Raw genomic sequence first — 22,249 nt, 5'->3', positions numbered from 1 at the left:
ATTTTTGCAATGCATAATGCCACACATTACTCTCCCATGGTGTCGTGTTACAGTGCTTAGCAGCAGGGCACATTACATAGTGGTAGTTTAGTTAACAGAGCATGATTTCCAAGCCTGCTTAGCTTGTTTTTTGGTTTGTTTCTATGGTTACAGAGCTTCTGAGAGGCACAGGTCGGCATGCCACATGCTTGGTGCAAGAACTGTTTTCATGGCTGCAACATCTCTGACATGACTTTTACTATGATTGTTAATTAGACAGTAATTAGACCAATTGTGTGACATACTGTCATAGCTTTTTTTTCCCGTATTAGTTGCAAAATCATGCGAAAGTAAACTGCAGATTGCACCACGATCATAATGGCAATCGTCACGGTGGTGCAAATCAATGTCATGGTGTGTGAAATGGTGCAGCGGGTGCCAACCAACAAGCTTTCTCATATACCTTTAAAGCGAACCTATTCCTTTTGTCTTATCCAACTTTTGAAAAGCATGTTAGTGCTAACAGAGCCAACATTGAGGAAGAGCTGTGTTGCAGTGGTTACATGAAGAATCACTGGAAGCAGCCATAAAGCAATGATGCCTGTAGTTCATACGGCTGTGCATAAATATTGCAGCATTGCTCTTGGCTTATGGTGCATTTGATTGGTCCGTACCATGCTTCAGCACAAATCACAAAAATGTAGACACTGCTTTCGGTGGCAGCCAGAGACCGAACCCAAGCTGAACATATTGCCAACTATGCCAGTGACTCTTGTAAACAAACGTGGTACGACAAGGAGGTGTGCATTCATGCATACACCCACCATGTCAGCAATGGAGGCTGTAGCTGTAATGGTCTTGAAACTGTACCAGATGTTGTCAAGCATTCCAGGGCAGAGGTGAGAAGCCAGATGTGTTGCCGACCGTTCACTTACAACCACACAAACGTAACGCATGCAGCCGGATCACTGTAGAGCACTCGAAGGGGACCTGACAAATACGATACCATTAATCATGTCGATATTGCCTCTTTCTAAATCGCAAATTGCGCTAACTAGCTCAGATTAAACTCATCCAAAAAGAAGTACAGTCGACGTCCGATTTCTCGGACGCCCGAAATTCCGGACATGCCTGATTTCCCGGACTCATCTGTGGCACCGTCAAGTTCCCCGTAGAGTCAATGTATTAAAAAGTCCGAAATTCCGGACGCTTATAGCCTTCGCCATCCGATTTCCCGGACTTTTGACTGTTAACCGCCGACCCAAAGTCACCACCGACGCCGCCATTTTGGTTGTTTTCATTTTCATATCCTTGAACCCGCGCATCAGCAGCAACGCCGCACCGCGCCGCGGTTGCCATAACCTCGAAACCGCACGTGTCAATCCGTTGCCAGCCGTAGCTTAGCCAAGCCAAACCTCACTGTGTTCGTTCACGTGTTGTTTTGTCAGCTGTGCCAGCTCTGCGGTCGTGTCTGTGGTTGATCGTTTGCTGCTGCGCGCTACCTTCAGTGATCACGTTTCCCGACCTTCAGCATCCACCGAGTTCCTAGCTGTTTCGTGCTGCGCTTTTCGTCTAGCGGATTCGCCGTTTACAGCAATGGCACCGACTGCTCCTTCGTCTTTGTCCGCGCCTTCGAAGCGCACAAAGCCACCTCGTAGGCTCACGATGACGAACTGCCATCCGCGGACGTTGCCTTCGACGATCTGCGCGCTGGCAGCGTGGTGATTCCAGCCGAGATAACCCTTGAGGGCTTCGCCGACGCTGACAAAGACCTCGAGCTATGTGCGGAGTTGACCGATGACGAAATCATTCATCAAGTTACGGAGGATTCCGATGCCGACACCGAGAACGAAGAGCCAGCTCCTACACAGCCAACGAACACGGAGTTGTGGCGAGCACTGATGACACTGTCATTGGTGTACAGCGGCAACATGACGTTGACTGAAATTGAGGCAGACATAATCGCGGGCAAGCGGACCGTGCAAAAGAAAATAAGCGACTTCTTTGCGCCCAAGTGCTGACCTATGAGGTAGTGCCGGCCACGTCGTATTTTTTTTATAAACGGCTCTTTTCAGAGCCACCTAAACAATGCATTGGCTGAATTGCTATGGGAATCTTGTACTCCGGCTGTGACCCTCTCCGTCAGCGAAAAATACCTACCAAAAATGTGCGTTTTCACGTGCATTCGTTTTTCCGGACTGCCCGATTTTCCGGACGTTTTCGCGGTCCCTTGAGGGTCCGGGAAATCGGACGTCGACTGTATCTTCCTCAGAATAGTATGAGAACATCAGGGAACAGAAAATAATCTAAAAAGAAGGAAACCTTCAGTATGCATTATCCACTGTGATTGCTAAAGCTGCAAGTAATCTGTGTTGATGTGTGAGCAGGCTCCACAATTCTGGTGCATGCATAATTTTTGTGTAACTTGATTCCATGTAATACTTCTTGATTTATTTGTACTCTTCGTGCATGACTGACCGTCATCTTGCTGTTTTGCCAACTTGTAACGGGGTCGAGACCTCGCCAACCTGCTCGAGCCTTTAGTATCGTACTCCTCCTATACAAAATAAATGATTGATGGATTGATTGATTGATGTTTGACAGTGAGTCGAGGCAAGGACCAGCTGCCCACCAAGGAATGGCCGAGACGACGACGACATGCCTCGTCACTGCTGGTAAGCGTGTGGCACTGGGATGCCAAGGAATGGCAGACTATTTTGTTTCTTAACGGCGAAGCTGTTTAGGCTAGCTGTCATTTGTGTGGCCTATTGGAAAACTATCATAGTCATGAACGGGTATGTGAAATTGGCCAAATACTACCACTGCTCACCACTGGTTCACTAAGAGAGAGAGAAAGCTATAGAAAGAAATAGAGAGAAAAAAAACAGAGAGAAATAATGGGAATAAAGACAACGATGGAAAGAGAAAGAAACAGATACAAATTAGAGATAAAAGAGAGGAAGAGAAGAAAGAAACAAAAAAAATAATGAGAAACAAAGAAGGCCACCCAGCTTCCTTTGGGCTTGGCACGACCAGTGCAAAGCTGCCATCGTAGGGAACGGGAAAGGCGGCTGTGACAAGAGCCCGAAGCGATGGAAGCCCTCTGCCAACGACGACGTGCCCGTAGAGAGGTGCAAATGCTCGGTTCTGGAGTTTGGACATACGTGTCGTGACTAACCTAGCTAAAGCCTACGAGCAACCTAGAAGCAACCAAATTAGACTTCAGAATCGTCCACTTTCACTGTTTCAAGCCTTGTGTGACTTAGTGCTAGCTTCGCCTTTTTTTTTGCTCATACACTTTTGTTTGTTCATGGTTTTACAAGGTCCAATGAGAGTGACGATAAGGAGGAAGGAAATTATTTTAGGACAGGCAGAAAGGTCTGAGCTAGCATGCTTTGGCCTACTACTCTATGCAAGAAAAGTAGGAAAGGGGACAAAATAAATTACTATAAGGGCAAGAAGGGATGCATACTACATTAAACACAAACAAAGTGAAAAGTCTACTCTGGTGTTCTGAAAATAGTTGGTAACAGCCTTTGTAGCTGTTATTGCTGTTGTGCAGTCACCAGATGTGCCCAAAATATCACTTTCCAACTTTGCCTGCCAGCTTAGAAAGCAGTGTCTTTTGCCATGGCACATACTCAAGCAGTTCATCAACACAGTTGCAGTCTCGGGTATTTAGTTTGGACAGTTTGCAACAGGGATAAGGTGGGTGCAGTGCCAAGTGAAGATGACCAGACAACATTTCAAATGGGCGTAGCTATACATGCCTTACTTGTGATCACAGAGATCTGGTAAGGTGAGCCTGAAAGTCGCTGATTACCTTGTAAATGATTGCCTTTGAAATCTTCACTGTAGTGCGTCAAAGCAGTTGAGCCCAGTTTATTTTCTTAAAGGAGTACTGACACGGATTTTAAGTGTTTTCAGATTATTGCTCTAAATAAAAGCACTGGTGTCAAGAACCCTAAAAAGAGTATTGTGGTGCCTGGGAATGCATCCAATATATTTTTAATACCGCTACCTTAAAAAAAAACACTTTTGGTTTCGATATCGAGGGGGTGGCTTCTCAGTGACGTGTCATTGCAGTGTGACATCACGACATACTAGCAGCACATTCGTCATCTGCTCGTAGTGCACATTAGCAACGATGAGTGAATTATCATCCAGTGACCCCAACAGTGATTTCTGTGATTGAGGTTGCATGCGGGATGCAGAGTTCGCAAACTCAGTGGAACTGTGCTGAGTTGTAGGGATGATGTCCATTACAATAGGGTTGGCTTGCATATGCTCAGTGATGAAAACTTTAAAATCGATATAAAATATTTTATACTTGTTTTCTGATTCCGGTATGAGTCTTAACACTAATATACCAAGGAAACGAAAATTATCCTTATTTGATGTCCTAAAATTGTGTCAGTCCCTGTGTTAGGAGCATTGCATAAGGTGTGGAGATACATGTTGCTCTTTTATTTAACTACAAGTTTTGTTACCCTTTGCAAAAGTGTCAATCAACTTGGTGCTTAGAAGTGCAAAAAACAGAAGATAGACAAGAAAGAAGGACCAGGCAAGACAAGCGCTCAACTGTCTATTAACCTACTAAGCAGTGATGTGGCATACTACTTCGATAAGTCTCTAGTGCTGGAAATTGATCAGCAGCTGCAACGTGCATGCCCAGCATGACCCGTGTGTTTTTTCACCAAAGATTTGTGAGCCTCATGCACCGGAGTAGTTTTTGTTGTGGTTTTTATGCTTGGAGATGATAGTTTATTGTTTTTTAGTTTAGTTGTTGTGCACTCATGTGTTTTGGTGTGGCTTTTACCTCATGGTGTATGTAAAACCTGGCCGGTTTCTGAAAATAAACTTTAGTTTGAAGCAGGGTGTCGGAACGGAACAAAAACCAAAAACGAAAAACGAAAAAAACGATATTTAGGACAGGAACGAAAATGTAACCGTAACTTTATCTATTATTTCGTTCCGGAGTGAAAAAGAAATTTTTTCAATCGTTTTTCGGTTCACGAGAAAACTTCGCAATCCGGAGCAACTGAGCTCGTGCAATGTGAGCATATCTCAGGGTACGGTATTAGCGCGTACCTCAGGCAGGAATTCCAAAGCAAAGATATGTTGAAATTGTGCGAAAAACGAAAACAGTGGCAACCAGAGATGTTTACATTAACGCAAGTGGATTTTTGCGCGCCTGTCAGGCAGGCCAGCGTAGAGAGGGTATTGTCGGCGCTGAAGTTTGTTACAGCGAAAGCTGTTATGAGGTCACAACAGCTGATTTTGGCGACATAGTTGCCCGTCGGCGCCGGTGTCCGTGACCGCTCTCGCGTGATATAAAAAAAAATAAACGAGAAACAAATTTCTAGGATCAGATAGCATTTCAACTCGCGCCCTCTGCGTGGCAGTCGGGTCTTCTTCTACCAGTGCCACGCTAGTGCTTCTATGCTTGCAAGGAGCGCTTCACAAGCGTGAGTGCTGACGAGCAGTGCGGCCCAGTGTTCCGTATTCGATGCAAGGGCACAAGGTGCCCGAGTGGTGCACTGTTCCAACTAATACCAGCAGATCTAGAGTGTTTTGTTTCCCATTAACCAAATCTTAGTTCCCTCCTTATTCGCGACCATTCCAGGCGCGTGGCAAAACAGCTTAGTCTTCTTGAATACTGCTTTTGTCAGCAAAAAAACACGCTATATGTCGTCATTTTAGCATTAACACATTTAAGCTTAAACAATAATAAAACATCACCATTCGTTCAAAAATGCTCACCATGCAAATACTATAGGTATAGCGGGAGAACTGCCTCTGTGGGAATTAGTAGGGTGGTTGTTCTGCACGAGATATATCACCAAGCTACTATCCCTCGATCTTGGTAACATGTTTTGCGTACTTTTGCAGTTCTTAATGCATCTGATGACATCAGCATTATGGGGCGTTCATTCATAACGCGATAAAACTATCAGGATGCCTTTCCTACTTTGAGGAATTACAGGAATGGAATTGAACTGCCCGGCCATTCCGAGAGTCTGAATGGGCTAAGTTTTTTCATTCCGAGGAATTGAAAGGAATGGAATTGCGGCAAGTCCTAATTCCCCGGAATGGAATTGGAATCGAATATTGGAGGCTCCCATTCCGCAACACTGCTTCCCACCCACTGCAGTGCTCAGCCATAATTCTTCATCATCATCAGTCACAGCGCGGCACATCAGAGAGTGCACTCAATGACGTGCTGCTTCTGAGATCGTGCTCACTCCCTTGACACAAAGCATTGAGCCCACTAAAAAATTCGCATTTGTCTTTTGAGAAAATAAATACTATGACTTTGAAATTAATACTGGTTTGTGCTAGTTGGTAGAAATTCGTGGTACAGTTACTTCCGCTTCTCTGAAGGACGTATTTTACCCTTGTCCCACTTTCCTAAGAGCAGGGCAAGTAACTACATCAAAAATCCAATTTTCGTTATGATTACCTTAACTTGAAATTTTTCCATAAAAAAAACCGTTACGAACCGTTACGGAACATTTTTTTTTTCGTTCCGGAACAGAAACGGAACGAAACTTTTTGCGGTGGAACGAAACTAAAACCAAAACGAAAAACATTTCGTTCCGACACCCTGGTTTGAAGTGAGCGCTCGTCGTGTTTGGTTTTTCCTTCGTGTGTATCTTGTGTTTTTTGCACTTCTAAGTACCATCATGGATCCTTGCAAACTTGCCCAAGTATCTGTTCTTTTAAACAGAAGCTAAAGAACTTGTTTGTGGATTAATTTGTGAGAATTAACGCTTCTTCTTCACGTGTAGGCCCTGTACCAGCGCACACCACGTGGGACTCTCATTCTGATGCTCTGGCAATTCGGCCAGCTGCGGCTGCACTGCCATGGTTGACGACACCAGCGCCGCCTGTGGTGACCACGCCCACCATCTGGCTCCCGCAAGAGGCCACTCCGCCACCACTCGCATCACCTGGTGGTTTCCAGCTGGCACGGGACGCTCTTACCGGGCAGTTGTACCTCGTCCCAGCAGCACCGACAAGCTGGACACTCTCCGGTGCTGCCACAGCCAGCCCCGTACAGCAAATCCTGACCACTCAGCAGCACACCACCTTCCAGCAGATCATGCCAGACCAGTGGAGAAGCGAGCTGAAACCCACTGCAACGGTACACGCACTCATTTGACATTGCCTCTACCTACAGGATCCATGTTTTCAAATCCATAGAAGCTACCACATTTCTCACAAGTATAAAATGATGAAGGTACTTGCCAGTATTACTCTTAACGTTTATTGGGTGTCGACTTCCTTTGTGAACTTTGCCATTGTGAATGACCGCGCGCAGCATGGCAAAATAATGGTGCTGTTGCCAAAGATCGAAATGCTTTGCCAGCCGTAATCATCGCTGTCAAATGCCTTGCACCAATGGAACAATATGTAATAAATAAACTTCAGTATAACGTACACAGGCAAAAATGTTCAAAGCTCTTGTTCAAGCAGTTTACTATTCTACAGTCATTTGTTGCGCATACACGATGGTGTACAGACTCATGAATGAGAAGTCGGTTATACTTGCGGCTTCACCATGATTCCACGATGTACCGTAATTACTCGAATCTAGGCCGACCCCGATTCTAAGCCGACCCCCTAAAGTCCGAAGCCCGAAAAAAATAAAACTTACCTCGAATGTAGGCCGGGTAAAATTCACAAACATTTATTGAAAACATGAAGATGAAACGGAGCACTTGGTTCATCATCAAGATGCCGCGCTCATTCCGAGTCGTCATCGCTGATCTCTTTGTCGCTGCCCTCAAACAGTGCGCAATCCTCGGTGCAAACAAGCGCATTTGATATGCCGCACTTCTTGAAAGAGCGCACGATCAAAGTTCCTGAGATGTCGTCCCACGCTGCAGCCACCCAGCCTGCCAACTGAGACAGTGATGCCCGCTTGATGCGGCCCATCGGCGTCAGCTGGTGGTCCTCGGTGCTTGACCAGTCCGTGTATAATCCCCGCAGGCGATCCTTGAACGGCTTGTTGATGCAAACATCAAGACGGCCTTTCCGTGGACCGGTAAAAGCCATCCTCGTTGCGGCGCACGCGAAGAGCTTCTCCCGTTGGCCCCTCCAGTGACGAACATTCTTTTCGTCCACTCCAGAGTCCCGCCCGGCTTGAACGTTGGAGGACGACTCTGCGGCTAGCACAACTTTTCTTTTATATGCCGCACTATAATGACTACGCTCGTTTGGCGCCATTGAGCTACGCCACACACAGCCCACTCGAAGCGAGACTCGAAATGACGAACGGCTCGCCTCAACACTTGCCACAAAGATAAAAATGGCGGCCTCGCATGCGTACTTAAGCCAGGTGTTGGCTCGGCTACTAACGGCTACAATACTGTCTAGGTGGCGCTAGTTTTGCAACACTTTTCTCGATGAAAAATGGCGCGTTTTTCAAAATCGTCGAATCTAAGCCAAGCCCCCACTTTGGCACATCGTTTTTTCGAAAAAACCATTGGCTTAGATTCGAATAAATACGGTAAACAGTTAGGCGTGTGGAGTTTACAAGATGCCGATGTGCTGTTGTAGATTTCGACTCCATTTGACAGAGCAGTTTAGGTCTGGAACTTTTGATAGCTGCCCTTCTGCCACATTTCACTGATCTGTCGTCCCTTTGATGTTTCAGGTTTTTGAGGCAGTGCCCCCAAAGCTTGAGATTCTGGAGGCGGCGAAGGACCTGTCGACAGGAGCGGCATTTGCGTATTCCACGATGCCGACTGCGGTGGCGACTCCGCCGACCCCCTCTGTGGTGTCCTACCTGTACGACCCGTCTGCAGTGGTCCAGCAGCTGACTCAAGTGGCTGGCACCACGTCCGTGGTGGCTGCCCTGGCCTCTGGAAAGGTCTCCCAGGTGAGCACCGACGATGTGAATCCTTTGGGGAACACAAAGGCACAGACGGCATGTAAATTACGACTGCTGTGCTATATTCGTTGGAAAAAATCAAGCATTCGTTATAACAGAGACCATAGCATGTGTGCTCGACTGTAGGTCACGTATGCGAACTACCCAAGCTAGAAATTCTCTCGAGATTTGTCTACATTAATCCGTGTTGCACTCGTCCTGTTCTTGGTCGGCATTGTTCTCATCCTCTGCACGACTTATTGTGCCACTTTTCTTTTCTTAGCTATCCTCCAACAGAGTGGGCACGCTGATGTCTTGCAGGGCACGTCTCCCCTGGTGACGACCAGCAGCCCCTCGTTGCCACCACAACCCTTGGTTGAGCAGGGGGTGCAAGCGTGTGACACTGACAATGCAACCGAGGAGAGTGACGATGACACACTGCGACCAACGCCTGTCCTGCCCTGTGTCAAGCCAGGGTCTGCAGTGACTTCGGTCACAACAGCAATCCAGGTATATTATTTACGAAATGTTTACAGAGGAAGGCATTGCAATTTGGATTAGCATTCAAACGAGACACATTGTGACTTCAAGGCTAGCTCTGTTTGGCTGATAGGCTACGGCATGTGTCGATCATTGGCAAAAGGCGTGGAGCACAGTATGTGTGTTGGACGTCACGACCCCGTGACAATACATTTTTGCACATTTTAAGCTGAAATGGGAACTGTGAATGGACACCAGTAATGTTAGCACTTAGAGATTAGAGTTTGAGAAGTTGCGTTATTGGTAAGTGCACCAAATTAAGGTAATGTAAGCGTGTCACACGTTCAGTTTTCTGGAGAGTCTCTATTTGACAGGCCTTGCTGCTGCTGGCCTCTGTGGCTATTTGAAGATTCGTGACATGACCTTGAGATTTGAGTCTGCTGTTACAAGGTTTTCCTCCTTCCCCCCCTCCTGTTCACTATCTGCTAGCCAATCAGTGATTACAAAACTCATCAAGTCTTTCCAGTCACAAATCGAGTGAGGTTGGCCGTGACTGCTGTTTGAACTGTATGGATGTCCATGATCGGGTTGTTTCAAGTGCAAGGAATGCCTTTCTCTTTTCAGGTGGATATGGACTGCCAAACGACGTCGGATGACAATGAGCCAGATGAACCAATGCCCGTTGCCGTGCAGACGACAGACTCTGCCAACCAGACGGACGACTTGCCACAGCAGACAGCACAGCCACATGTGGAGCCGGAGGAGCACGATCCTGGCGTTCGCACTCCGCTATTTACTCCTCCGCGAGTAAAGGTTCAGGACACGTCAGATAGCGAGATAGACGACTCCATACCGGTGCTTCTCACTCAGACTTCGGGTGTCCAGGAGTTCATCGACCACCATGGACTGGATCTGTTGGTCGACAGCATCGAAGAGTTTGCGGCCAACCAAGAAGCTGCGGCAGAAAGCATGCCACGACTGGAGAAATCCGAGACTTCTCGAGATTCGGTTGGAGAGGCAGCAGTGTCGCCAGAGAAGGGCAGTCCACCGGCGCTAACCGCACAGTCACCCTCTTCTCGTCCAGAAGAATGGTTTGCCCGTCGAAGCTTCAGCCCAGGCCCATCATCCAAAACTGCACCGCAAAGTCCACCATCTCCACCCCTCCTTGAGGCAAACCTCGACTCTCCAAACAATTCTAAGATCTCACTGTTTGACTCGCTCAAGATTGTCACAGACTCGACAGATTCTTTCGAAGACAAAGACAGTTCAGGGGAAATGGCTGTTCAGCGATCCACCTTTGCACAGTCGAAGACGAGTTGTGACTCGGAGCGGTCGTTTGCAGAGGCAAATACTTTCAGCACGTTAGTGACTGAGAACGCAGCTTTCCCGAGAAAACTCGCACCATCATCGCCTTGTAAAACAGACGTCACGAAGGACTTCTCGAGTGACCACTTGACTTTTGTCTTTAAAGGTTCTCAAACAGCAGAGAATGGGTATGGTGGATTTGAAAGAAGCTCAAAAGATTTTTCCCAGGCAAAACCTCCGTTCCAGTGGCACGATGTTTCAAAGGAGCAGGCTGAAGTTGTGGCCAGTGACGCTAGTTTAGTGGCAGGATCTGCCGCCGCAACATTTGATGCATCGTGTACAGATGGCTTGGGCCTTTTGTGCGCGCTTGCTGAACAGAGGTTCTTGGAAGAGGCAAGGAAGTCCTCCGAGGTCGCGGAGCTGCCAGTGGAAGACGAAAAGCCAAGTCCTGTCAAAACAGCTCCCGCAGATGAAGTGCCACCTTCTGAAGATGGTGGGAAGCTGTCGGCTGCCGAATCCTTGGAACAAGTGGAACGAGAAATGCGCATCCAACTGGCAGAGCTGCAGCGCAAGTATCGCGAAAAGCAGCGGGAACTGGCAAAACTGCAGCCTCGAAAGGACAAGGAGTGAGTGCCTGCCATATTTGTCAGTCTGGGACACTGGAAAGCCAGCTTCTAATTATTTGTACTACATGGACAAAGATAACGGATTTAACTTATAGGAGTGAATTCTAATGCTAAATGTCTGGTGCTACATGCGAAAGTTTAATTGTGGAACTGACCCGTGGTGCAGCAGCAGGATTTAAAGTTGAGTGGTAGTGTGGATTTATTTCCTTGAGAAATTCATCATGCATAGGCAATGGGAGCGCAATAGGCAAAAATGCACTAGGAAGCATGGTCCCAGACGAACTTTGAGTTGCTCAGTTTTGCCTGCTGCTGCTTGTTTGTATTGCTCGTAAAATATTTAGCTAGGAAGTGATGCTGCATGACATTCATCAATCAATCAGTCAGTTTATTATTCGTAGCAAAATAGAATACAGTGTGTCTTATTTATACTGTAGGGAGCCCAGAACTCAAAGTGAGTGGTGGAAGGGGTCCCTACGACAGATAGTTATATATATCTGTGTGAAAAGATCTTATAAGATAGGTGTATACATTAGAAAAAAAGCCAGAATGGTAAACATAATATAAAAGGAAACTAAATTGAACTATACAGTACGTAAAAGGAAACATTAAAAGAAAAGGAAAGAAAAGGCAAGACCTTACACCATATGTAGAACGAAATAAAATGTAAGATATATATAGGGAGTACTGGCGCACTCACCTGGAAAAATACTGAATGGATGATGAAGTTATGCCTTTAGGCTGCAGTATGTGTAAAGGAAAACGTTCCATAATTTGTGCGTGTTTGCAAAACTGTTAACGTTAATAATGAGGATTGTGTTGGATACTGTGTTATGTTTTGATGAAATTTAATTGACGGACTGTGTATAGTATTTCGCAAAAATTTGCACATAATAACTGCAGTGCGGAAACGAATGTAATTATGCAATGTTAAGATAGTTAATAGAGGATGAGCAATATTGCGACGTACCTCGTACCAGTGTCACAGGAACATTTAGTAAGTCTATGAACTAGCAGTATCGCATTATCTCAACAGTTTAGTTGGCACAGTTACTACATAGGCAGCCCGTAAGAGTCATTGAGTCGACGGTTTAATGGCAGAGCATTCAGCTCATCGAGCCAATGGAGCACTGGGCTGCTGTGTTGAGGGTGTGTGTTCAAGGCGAACTAGTATGGGACATTATTGTATGTGTGCGTGACAGCTTGTGTTCATTGTGACAGTTTACGACAACATGCCATATCGTAGAGAGATATCCAGAAGCCTAGCTTTGGATATACTTGCCTACTATGTTATTATGCTCTAACCTGTTGTATTACCTACATGACGGTAGTGTTGTGAGGAACTCGCAAATTATCCAGGGTATTTATTGCTAAGTGCATTATATCAGCTGCCTTAGCTTGTGTCAGATTCCAGTTTTGTTCGTTGCAGATGTGATCAGGAAAAAAGTTCAGCGCACAAGAAGGCATCGTCCGCATCCACATCTCATCAGAGGAAGCGCCGTCACTCTTCTACAACTCGGCCGTTGTCGCCATTTGATGCGTTGAAGCAGAGCACCGATGCAAAGGAGGTTGTCGCAGACAAGAAGGCCGATGCAGCTGCTTCGAGCAAGGAGCTGGTGAAGTCGTCGTGTCACGAGACAACCACCAAGAAAGCAGCAGAAAAGAGTACAGTGTCAGCAGGTAAGAGCTCGTTTTGCGTCAGTGTTATTGTACCTGACGATATTGTTCATAAGATACCACAAAAATAGCTGTCTACAGTGAATTAAAGAAAAGCATATGCTACTGAGCTGTTGTAACAATGGTTAGCTGTTTGAAGGTACAATGAACTGAACTTGCAAAAGCGCGAACGCTATTTCCTTAAATATCATAGCTATGTCTACAGCTTTGCTTTGTAGTCTTTGCTTGCTATGTGATGTGGTTGTTTGAGGAATCATAGACGTTGTGCACATCCTCGGTGCCTATACCAGGTGGTGATGTATCCATCCTAGAGCACTGCATGGGCTCGAGCCAACCCAAAAATCCGAGCCCGGCCGGGCCGGGCTGTGTAAAGTAGTTTTCATGGTGGGCCCAGGCCGGGCTCGGGCGTGAAGCTCCGGGCCTAGGGCCAGGCCCGTGTTTGAGCTGGCGGCTCGGGTTGGGCCGGGCTTAGACTTTGCTCCGTTCTTAAAGGAACACTGAAGTGAAACACCGAATCAGTTTAGGCTGATACTCTGAGAACTCGAATGTCATTCATTTCACCATCATAAGTTTATTTAATAGAGGAGAAAATCAGGGTCAAAGTTCCATTTTTAAATTTCGCCCTGAAATCTACACGCGTGACGTCACAGATTTTAAACTGTATTTGTCGTATTTTTGGGCACATTGACTCAACGAAATTTCCTGAAACTTGGAATGTTAAGTCTATGGCCCCCTCAGAGGTCAATGTAAATACTTCATTTTTGCTGATTAGGACCTACGTAAGCCCCACTAGACAGCGTCAGAATCTGACATCACGACGGCTGCTGTGCAAATTTCAATGTGGCGTCGCCACCCGCATTTTCTTGTTGTGCGTTTTCTCGCTTACCAAGAGCCTTGTCTCAGTTCGAAACTCAGTCTGAAAACTTCAATGATCATCTTTTCCACCCAGAACACATTGTGAATTTCGTCACACTGGTCATTATTAAATATATAAATTCTTTATTTTACCAGAAAGAATGGGCGAATGGTCGCATCACGACGTGCTGACACTGCAAGGAGCATGTGACATGCTGCCTGCGTGCCATCACTGTGTTGCAGTGAAGCATGTCTTCTTTTCCACAGGCACGCACTTCAGTTGACCACGAGACCGATTTCTTTTTCCCCTGTTCTTTTTTTTTCTTGCGCTGGCAGCAGCAAGGCCCGTCGTTTCCCCGGTTTAGCGGCAAAATTGGGACTGGGTATTGCTGGAAAACATAACCCTTGGTGCCGCAAACTAGCAGGCACAGCAAACGACTACATCTGATTACTTTCAGTAATTCAAAGTTCCTTGCATCCTGGTTTTTTGTTTGGTTAATTCAAAAACCCACTTAATTAGATTTTTCACAGTCCCAGTGACTTTCAGTTAACAAGGTTTTCCTGTATGTTCATTTAACCTTAAAGTGTGGCTTCGTGGCAGTGCGGGTTTCCCCTGAATAGGTGTGTTCACGGTATAGCACCCCTCCGCTGCAGTGAAATCACCTTTGCAAGGGGTTACATGCGATTTATGTATGTCTATTCGTTCATTTGGAATACTTCGATATATCCTAAAATTAAAATTTGTGTTGAAGCCAATTCGAATACTGTAATATTTGTTCGAATATTCGAAGTGCTCGAATATTCGCACAAGCCTCATTTACATCTACACATGGCAGCGATAAAACGGCCTGAGGAAAGGATGAAACTTACCGGTGGATAGCTGCTGATGTTTCGGGGCGGTCTGATGCACTTTTGCCGTTCCTACTGAAGTCTGATGTATCGAAGTCAACTTCCGTGTCTGTGCTGCTACCATCATCCAGAGATTCCAGCTCAGGTTCCTCAGAATATGGTGAAATTTGCCGTTTCTGCGTAGAACCCGCGAGCGATGTTGACGCCATGTCTGAAACAAGCGCTCACCTACCCGACTGCGAACGAGCTTTAAAGGGACACTAAAGGCAAATATTAAGTCGACGTTGATTGTTGAAATAGCGGTCCTGAAACCTCGTAGTGCTGCTTTTGTGCCAAGGAAGTGCTTATTTTGAAATAAAATCACGTTTTTAGTGGTCCGCATCGCGTTAGCGCGCTTCAAATCTCCCGCCTGAAAATACGACTCTCATACGTCACTGCTGCCGTGCCCAACGTTGCCCGCTTTTACTGCGCGGCCGCCGACACTAGTAGCAGCCGAGCGGAAGTAGCGGGACCCACAGTAGCAACAACGGGCGCTGCGGCAAAGACTTGCTCGGATGGGCACATTCAAAGCCGTCACCAAGTTGCGGTTGGTCTCGTAATCCTCAGTACGAAAGTGCAGCGAGCACACACGCAGAGGTTTTGACTGTTTAGCACACTGGCGCAATGGCATGACACTAAGCCACTTCGAGCGTAAGGGTTCATTCCGCGGCACCCAGTGAAAAGACACACCGGTTTCCTTGCTGCAGCACTGGCGTGCACCATTCGGGCATCCGGCAATATCACACGCATGCGGCATTTTGTCGAACTTTCTGTCAGAGCGACTTTCACGAGCGCGCAAAACACGCACGGCAGTACGCGATCCCGAAACTACCTCTGAGACGGGCGAGGCACAGTTCGGCGAAAACGGAACCTTTGAACCATGTTTGAACCACGCGCGCCGTTCCCCATGGCAACGCCACGGAGGTTTTGTTTTCCATGAATCAAGCGGAAACGAACAAACAGCATTTTATTACGTCTTTTGTTGCTCGGAATGTTCTTTTTTTACTGCTGCTAGTTTGATTACTAGTGATTTATTGTAGGCCGACTTCCCTACGTCATCGGGATCACTTCGAAAATGTCCCACTCGTGGCGCTCATCATGTGATACATTTAGCTTAATTTCTCGGTAAGTAGGGCACTGCTGTTGATAATATTGCCGTTTTAGAAGTTGTCATACATTGGGCTTTCACTCTGACATAAATTGTTATTTGCCTTTAGTGTCCCTTTAAAAATCTTCCCGGGATGGAAAAAAGAAACTGACAAGCGAAACTGATAAAAAAAGACGCTCTTTTACACTTTGGATGGTATTAGCTGTCCAGAAGCGCTCAGAGTGCCAAAATTTGAACTTGAAGTCATCGTTGACGTACTAACGATGGGAATAGGCGCAGTCACATAAGTGTTCAGACATTGTTGCCCTCATGTGTGGTTTGTTGGGCCTGTTACTGAAAAGTGTTAAATTTAAATTCTCATTGCAGCATCTAAAGACGTTGAAGGCAAGAGACCTCAGCCATGCGTGCCAGTTTTAACAATCAAAATTGGCTCAGAGCCATACCAGGCTTTGACTGAACCAGAAGCCAAAGCGGGGACATCAGGTATGTTGGTGAATGCCGGACACTTCTTTGTTATTTAAAATGTAGTTTCGTTTGTGTAGCAGCTTCAAACTTCTTCCTGTGGTCTGCTGTTTTCTTACAACATTCCTCATTAAGCTCCTCACTCGCATATTCAAATACTATATTTGATGTTGAATCATCCAGCTCCAGCAAAAAGTTGTGGCCTGTGCAGCAGGAGATTCTTGCAATGCGTATAATTTTAAAGTGGGAGCAACTTAAATAAAGTTGCCGTTTTTAATAAAATAACAGTTTATTCAGGCAATGCTTTGTTGGAACTGTTAGCAACATGTATATATACTATATCTGCAGCATAATAAAATTATTGTCTTGATTCTCTGAAAAAGCACAATTTAATGAAATGAGGAAATCTGCAAGCATGTAACAGGGGTTCACCAGAAGAGGTTTTCTTCCTGCAGTGGACACAAAAATGAGCAGACGATAATGATATATTGGAAAGTCACATACTGTGGACTTTCTTTAATTGTAAAGTCAAACAAGATTTAAGTAATTCTTTATTATTATTATGTATTCTTAAAAGTGTTGCGTAATGATAAGATGTTCTAAGAACCTTATGTAGCTTTAATGTTTAGGGAGCTTACTAAGTGTGCAGCATTTGATTCGTAGATATAATTTAAAGCAAATTGGAAGCTTGGGCCAGTTGTGATTCATTATCGAAGTATACTGTGCAGTAGACAACACGGACAACAGGAAGACTGGGACAAGTGCAGTCCCAGTCCTGTCCCAGTCTTCCTGTTGTCCGTGTTGTCTACCGTGCAGTATACTTCGATCATAATTTAAAGTATTCTCCAACAATGTTCACGTAACAATTTTGCTGTCGGTGCCAGTGTGTTTCTTAACACAAGCATTAAACACCACTTGTAATATTTTTCATTCTTGATGGTAAGATTTTGTTCCCCTCCAAGAAAATACTCTGTCCATATTCTCCATGTTTTAAGCCAATTGTAAGGAGCAGTTTTTCATTGTGTTTGCATTCGTTTGTATCCACTCATTGGTCATACTGGGGAGTAACAGGGGCGGTTTTGGAACTGCCATTACGCATGCTGAAACAAAAATGATTTAGAGGTGTTGGAACTATTGATTCATGTTGTGGTTATCGTGGTTCTGCCTTGTGTATATTTTTTCTTCAATACCAATCTTCACTTTACCAAAAGGTGTGATAGGCCAGATTTCACAACGTGATATTTTTTTTTTTTTTTGCCAACAATGTTGCTAGCCACTTTTACTTATCTACAATTGTATTTGTTCAACTTGGGACACGTGATAAGAAGTAGTGAAGCTATGTTGACCGAACGTGTAATCGGAGCAAACTATTGTTGCTTTTTCAGCACACTGTCACTGCTTCGTTTATTTATCTTTTTATTTTGCTGCATAGAACCAAAAGGAGCAGCTGCACCTGGCTCACCCTCAAAACAGCGACGGAAATCTTGCCCCGAGCCAAGCAAGCCGTCATATGGTATGCAGAATTTATTATTTCTCCTCGGACAAAAAAAGTTTTTTTTTTAATAAATAGTATGTACAAATTTGTTTGAGATCACACTTCAGTTTCTATTCATCTTGCCGAGTTCACTGTTTGGTTTTTGTCTTTTTGACGCAAAAACAGTTGTGGGTGCATAGCACATCTCTTGGAGTGGGGTGAAAGCACCCCACAAGTGTGGTTAGCCAGTGAATAAAAAAAAAAGGCAGCTAAAACTTAGCAGCTTTCTAAAACCAAATAGTAAGTTGAAATGTTGCACCATTTATGTAGCATTGCTTCTGCTCTTGACTATGTCTACCTATTTACTGTTTCATAAAGTTACCTGCGTTGTGTATACATTGCATAGGTGCTACATCATTCCGTGTGAATGTTGTTTGATATATATATGGCTGAGCCTCCTTTAACAAAGTTGTAGTCAATGCAAGAATGCCTTCGTTGTACAGTCAACTGCCGATTTTTCGGACGCCCGATTTTTCGGACATGCTCGAAAATTCGGACGCTCTCGCGGCACCGTCACCAGCCCCATAGACTTCAATGTATTAGACCGTCCAAAATTTTGGACGCTGAAGCTACTGCGCGTCCGATTTTTCGGACTTTCTGCCCAAATTGCAGGTCCAAAAGGCATTATTTGAAGCCCCCACCTCTGCCGCGTCTATCATCTCGTAGGTTCGAGCCAGCGCTTTCGCGAGTCGATCTGTTTGAGACAGTAGCAGAGTCCGAAAGTCAGCTTTGCCGCAATGCCGACGCGTAATGTGGTGAAGCAGACCAGAAATTCAAAGGGGCCGCTATCGCGGCGCCGTGCGGCGATGTTACGGTTACGAATAAGCAGCGGAAATGCACGGAGGCGTGATGGCAGCAGCTGGCAAATGCGCCAGTACGGCTTAATCGCTGATAACCCTTACGATAAGCATCTACAGTTAACTGCTCGGTAGTGCACGTGGCCTAGCGCAGTTGCATGCGTACTGCACGCATTTAATAGGCGAGAACCCAAATGCGCAGCGCCGCCATTCTTGCTGCCTCTTTCTGCGAGACCACTAAGTGCGCCGCGTAGATGCGTTGCCTTCGCGGACGAAACCAGCTCGCCATTGCCGCGCCCGTGTGCGGTCAGGAACTAAGTGCGCATCACGAACCCTTTCATGATAAATGCGTGCGTACGATACAGCAACAGTAAAGTGACGGCGTCAGCTTAGTTGGCGATGTGCTGCACACAACTAGAAACGATCAGCTTGACACGGCAGCGAATGCTGCGTATCGGTGGCGATTCGGCGATGTGTGTGCGCATGTTTGCGCGCACACATCGGGGAAAGCCGGTCGAGTCGTTCGCTCTTCCGCCACAGTCTGTGTTCCGCGTCATCGTTTACAAACGCTTCATGCGAGATAGCCGTAATATATTCCGCGCTTTGCTGTTATCAGCGGCGCTCATCACGAGATGCAAAAGTGGCGGTTGGCACGTACGTAGTTAAGCGGGGTTCGCGGCAGGTACCGAATGTATTTGCGAGAGCCTGGGAGCGCACCACAATGCCTGATAATTGTACTGGGAGGCATTAAAGCTATTTCGGACGTGGCTGTGGCGATTTGACCACTTGAGCAGAATAAAAAAGCATGAATTTGTTTTTTCGGACTGCCCGATTTTTCGGACGATTTCGCGGTCCCTAGGGAGTCCGAAAAATCGGCAGTTGACTGTATTTAATGCATTCGTCGATAAGCATTTATTTCATACATGCTGATATTGGCTTGAATCTTTGTAGATTTGAATCATCGTGTCATTGTTCATTTAATAACTTATAACTAGAGCTGTGCAAATAGCAAAATTTTGGGTGCGAAGCGAATTCGAATAATAAAGATTGAGTGCGAATCGAATCGAATAATTTCGAATAATTTTCGAATATTTCTCAAACATTTTTCGAATAATTCGAAGTGAAATTACAGAAAAAGTTGCAGAGAATCCCTAAGTATGTTCTTGTGAGATAGCAACATGAAAGTGTTTCTTTTCGCTAGGTTGATGAAGCGCTGGTGGGGTCACATTTCATAGTCGTCTTTCTTATCAAGAATGAGGCAATGTAAGGGCCGAATTGTATTTATGTACATGATTTGGTGCAACCAAAGTGTTGCCGACAACACTTTACATGTGATAGGCAGAGATGCCATTTCTTCAGCCTCTCCTTCTCTTTCAACTTCTGTGGAAGGCCAACTGATGTGGCAGACAAGGGTGTGCTCCCTTCAAGTCCGGAGTTCCAAATCTGCCTCGTAGACATCGATATATAAGAACATCTGAAATTTTGGATGCTAAATAGCTTCGGCGTCCGATTTTTCAGACTTCCTGCCCAAATGTCAGGTCCAAAACAGCATTAATTGAGCTCCCAACTGTGCCACATCTTTCATCTCCATATTGGAACCAGCGTTTTCTTGAGTTAATACCTTTGCGACCGTAGCGGAGCTTGAAAGGCAGCTTTGCCGCAATACGGGGGTGTAATGAGGTGAAGCATATTGAAAATCTGAAGGGTTCACTTTCAACCGGACGTTGACTGCATTTGTCTTTGGGAAATTCGAATAGTTCGAATAGTAAAATTTCAGTGCGAATCGAATCGAATAGCAAACACTATTCGAAAAATATTCGAAATTTCGAATGTTCGCACACCCCTACTTATAACTTATCATATACTACCAAGTTCAGCTGTATCAGATTCTTTGTATGAGTCTATGCATGGATGCAAGCAAGGTTTGTAGTGCATGAAACTAAGCAAAATTAATTTTTGCACTCTAGCAGTCTGCTCTTCGAAGCACCCGAATGCAACAAAGGCGAAAGAGAAGCAAGACAAACCAGCCAAATCAGCAGCAGAGCCCCAGCAGCAAACGAAGAAGTCAAGTCACAAAGCAAGTTCAAAGAACAAGGTAAGCAAGCAAGGGCAGATGCTTGCGCCAGTTACTAGCAGGTCACGGCAGTGTTTTGCGCACCTCGCAGATTGTTGTCGTTAGGAAAAAAGATGCAGTTAGGAAAAAAAGATGCACAAACAACGCCGTTAAACTCTTCCTTCTGCTCTGAACCTTTTTTCTTAACAACAACCATTCGCACACTGCACGCAACACTGCCGCAAACAATGTGAGCATCTGGAGAATGAAAGCTTCGGTGCTGCACATGTTCATTTTAGTTAGAGCAGCGCATTTTACAGGTTTGAGAAAGCATTGTAACAGTGTTGGTTTCCACTGCACACATAAACTGCCATGCAGCTATGGGAGAGATACTAGTACAGGCCCCGGTGCAAGAAGTACTTTAGGTGAGGACTACCCGCTGGGCGACTACGTTCTGCTTCGCAAGGAGCCCGAGAGATGGCGCTACCAACTTTGACCCGGTAGGCTGCCTTGGCAACCGCGCGCATCGAGGCACCCTACGGCCCGTTCAAGCGGACGCAACGTCACCGTGTGCACAGCAGCCAGAGCCTGCGCCTACTGAGGCAACTCTTCCAGTTAACCAGTGTGCACATAGCGAATATGACGAGTGCAATGGTGCGTGAAGTATTTAGTACAAGAAATAGCACCCTCTTATCACCGTCAGTCAACTGATACAGTCGCTGAGGCGAAGCACATGTATTTGTCAAACGTTCACTACCGCGGCAATTACACTTCGAAACGGGCGGAATGCAGGAATATGCCGTTTCTTTTGATTTCTCACGCACCTAAGAATCCCAAGTAGTCAAAATTAATTCAGAAACTCAAAATGCTGCACCTGATCTCCAACTTTGAAGTCCTGTGACATTAAACTTCGCAACTAGAATTAAACAAACGCATGCCAATGCTGGTTTCACTTTATTAAAGGAGCGTCCCGGTCCTATGGGTCCTTGTTTTTGAAGAACTTATGTAAATTCCAGGTAAAACCATGGTGCAAGAAACGTCCTTTGCAGCACGCGGTCTTTTTGTGGTATCGCACGCCTCCATGCCTGAAGCCTTCCTTCGTTGGCTGGCGGCGTGAAAAGCACGTATTTCTCTTTGCAAGATTTGTAGCCACTGTTGCAAAAGGGCACAAAGCACTTGCCCATTCTTCTGTAGCGCATAAACACTTGGCCACTCTGATATTTTCAAAAACGAGCTCAAAAAGCAACGGCAGCAACGAGAAAAAGTGTGTGCGCTGCACGGGTAACGTAGCACATGGACTGTGAAGGCCAAACTCCATATGCACGGAAATGAACTGCACAGCGACGAGCGACGCTATAAGCGTCAAAATGGGCCGTTTGCGCGACGTGTTGCGTGGTCGATATTGCGCAGTAACTCGGTTTTTCGGATTTGGAAACAGTCGCCAACATGCTGGAGGTGCTTTGCGGAATTTGCCAGCAGCCTGCCACGGTACTCAGTCTGGCACGCGATCTCTCGGCACGCAGAAAACGAGAACATAATCCACCTTTCCCCAACAAACGCTCCCTCTGCGTCGTTCGCTCACCTAAAGTACTTCTTGCACCGTGGTACAG

The 22,249-nt window shown here is 45.8% G+C and overlaps 1 protein-coding gene across 1 annotated transcript in view; it reads left to right on the top strand.

Moving 5' to 3' along the window:
• LOC119400457 (BAH and coiled-coil domain-containing protein 1) overlaps nucleotides 1-22,249 on the top strand; it is a 223,748-nt gene that overhangs the window by 152,790 nt on the left and 48,709 nt on the right. The window contains exons 10-18 of the mRNA XM_049418079.1: nucleotides 2,584-2,654; nucleotides 6,771-7,126; nucleotides 8,642-8,866; nucleotides 9,179-9,367; nucleotides 9,962-11,268; nucleotides 12,695-12,945; nucleotides 16,160-16,276; nucleotides 17,688-17,768; nucleotides 20,554-20,681. Of these exons, the coding sequence (XP_049274036.1) occupies nucleotides 2,584-2,654; nucleotides 6,771-7,126; nucleotides 8,642-8,866; nucleotides 9,179-9,367; nucleotides 9,962-11,268; nucleotides 12,695-12,945; nucleotides 16,160-16,276; nucleotides 17,688-17,768; nucleotides 20,554-20,681 (2,725 nt within the window). The remainder of the gene's footprint in view (nucleotides 1-2,583; nucleotides 2,655-6,770; nucleotides 7,127-8,641; nucleotides 8,867-9,178; nucleotides 9,368-9,961; nucleotides 11,269-12,694; nucleotides 12,946-16,159; nucleotides 16,277-17,687; nucleotides 17,769-20,553; nucleotides 20,682-22,249) is intronic.

Source organism: Rhipicephalus sanguineus, chromosome 7 (genome assembly GCF_013339695.2).
Source record: "Rhipicephalus sanguineus isolate Rsan-2018 chromosome 7, BIME_Rsan_1.4, whole genome shotgun sequence".
NCBI classification, from domain to species: Eukaryota; Metazoa; Arthropoda; class Arachnida; order Ixodida; family Ixodidae; genus Rhipicephalus; species Rhipicephalus sanguineus.
Note: the sequence above shows the minus strand (reverse complement) of the source record. Positions and strands in the feature narration are given on the sequence as shown.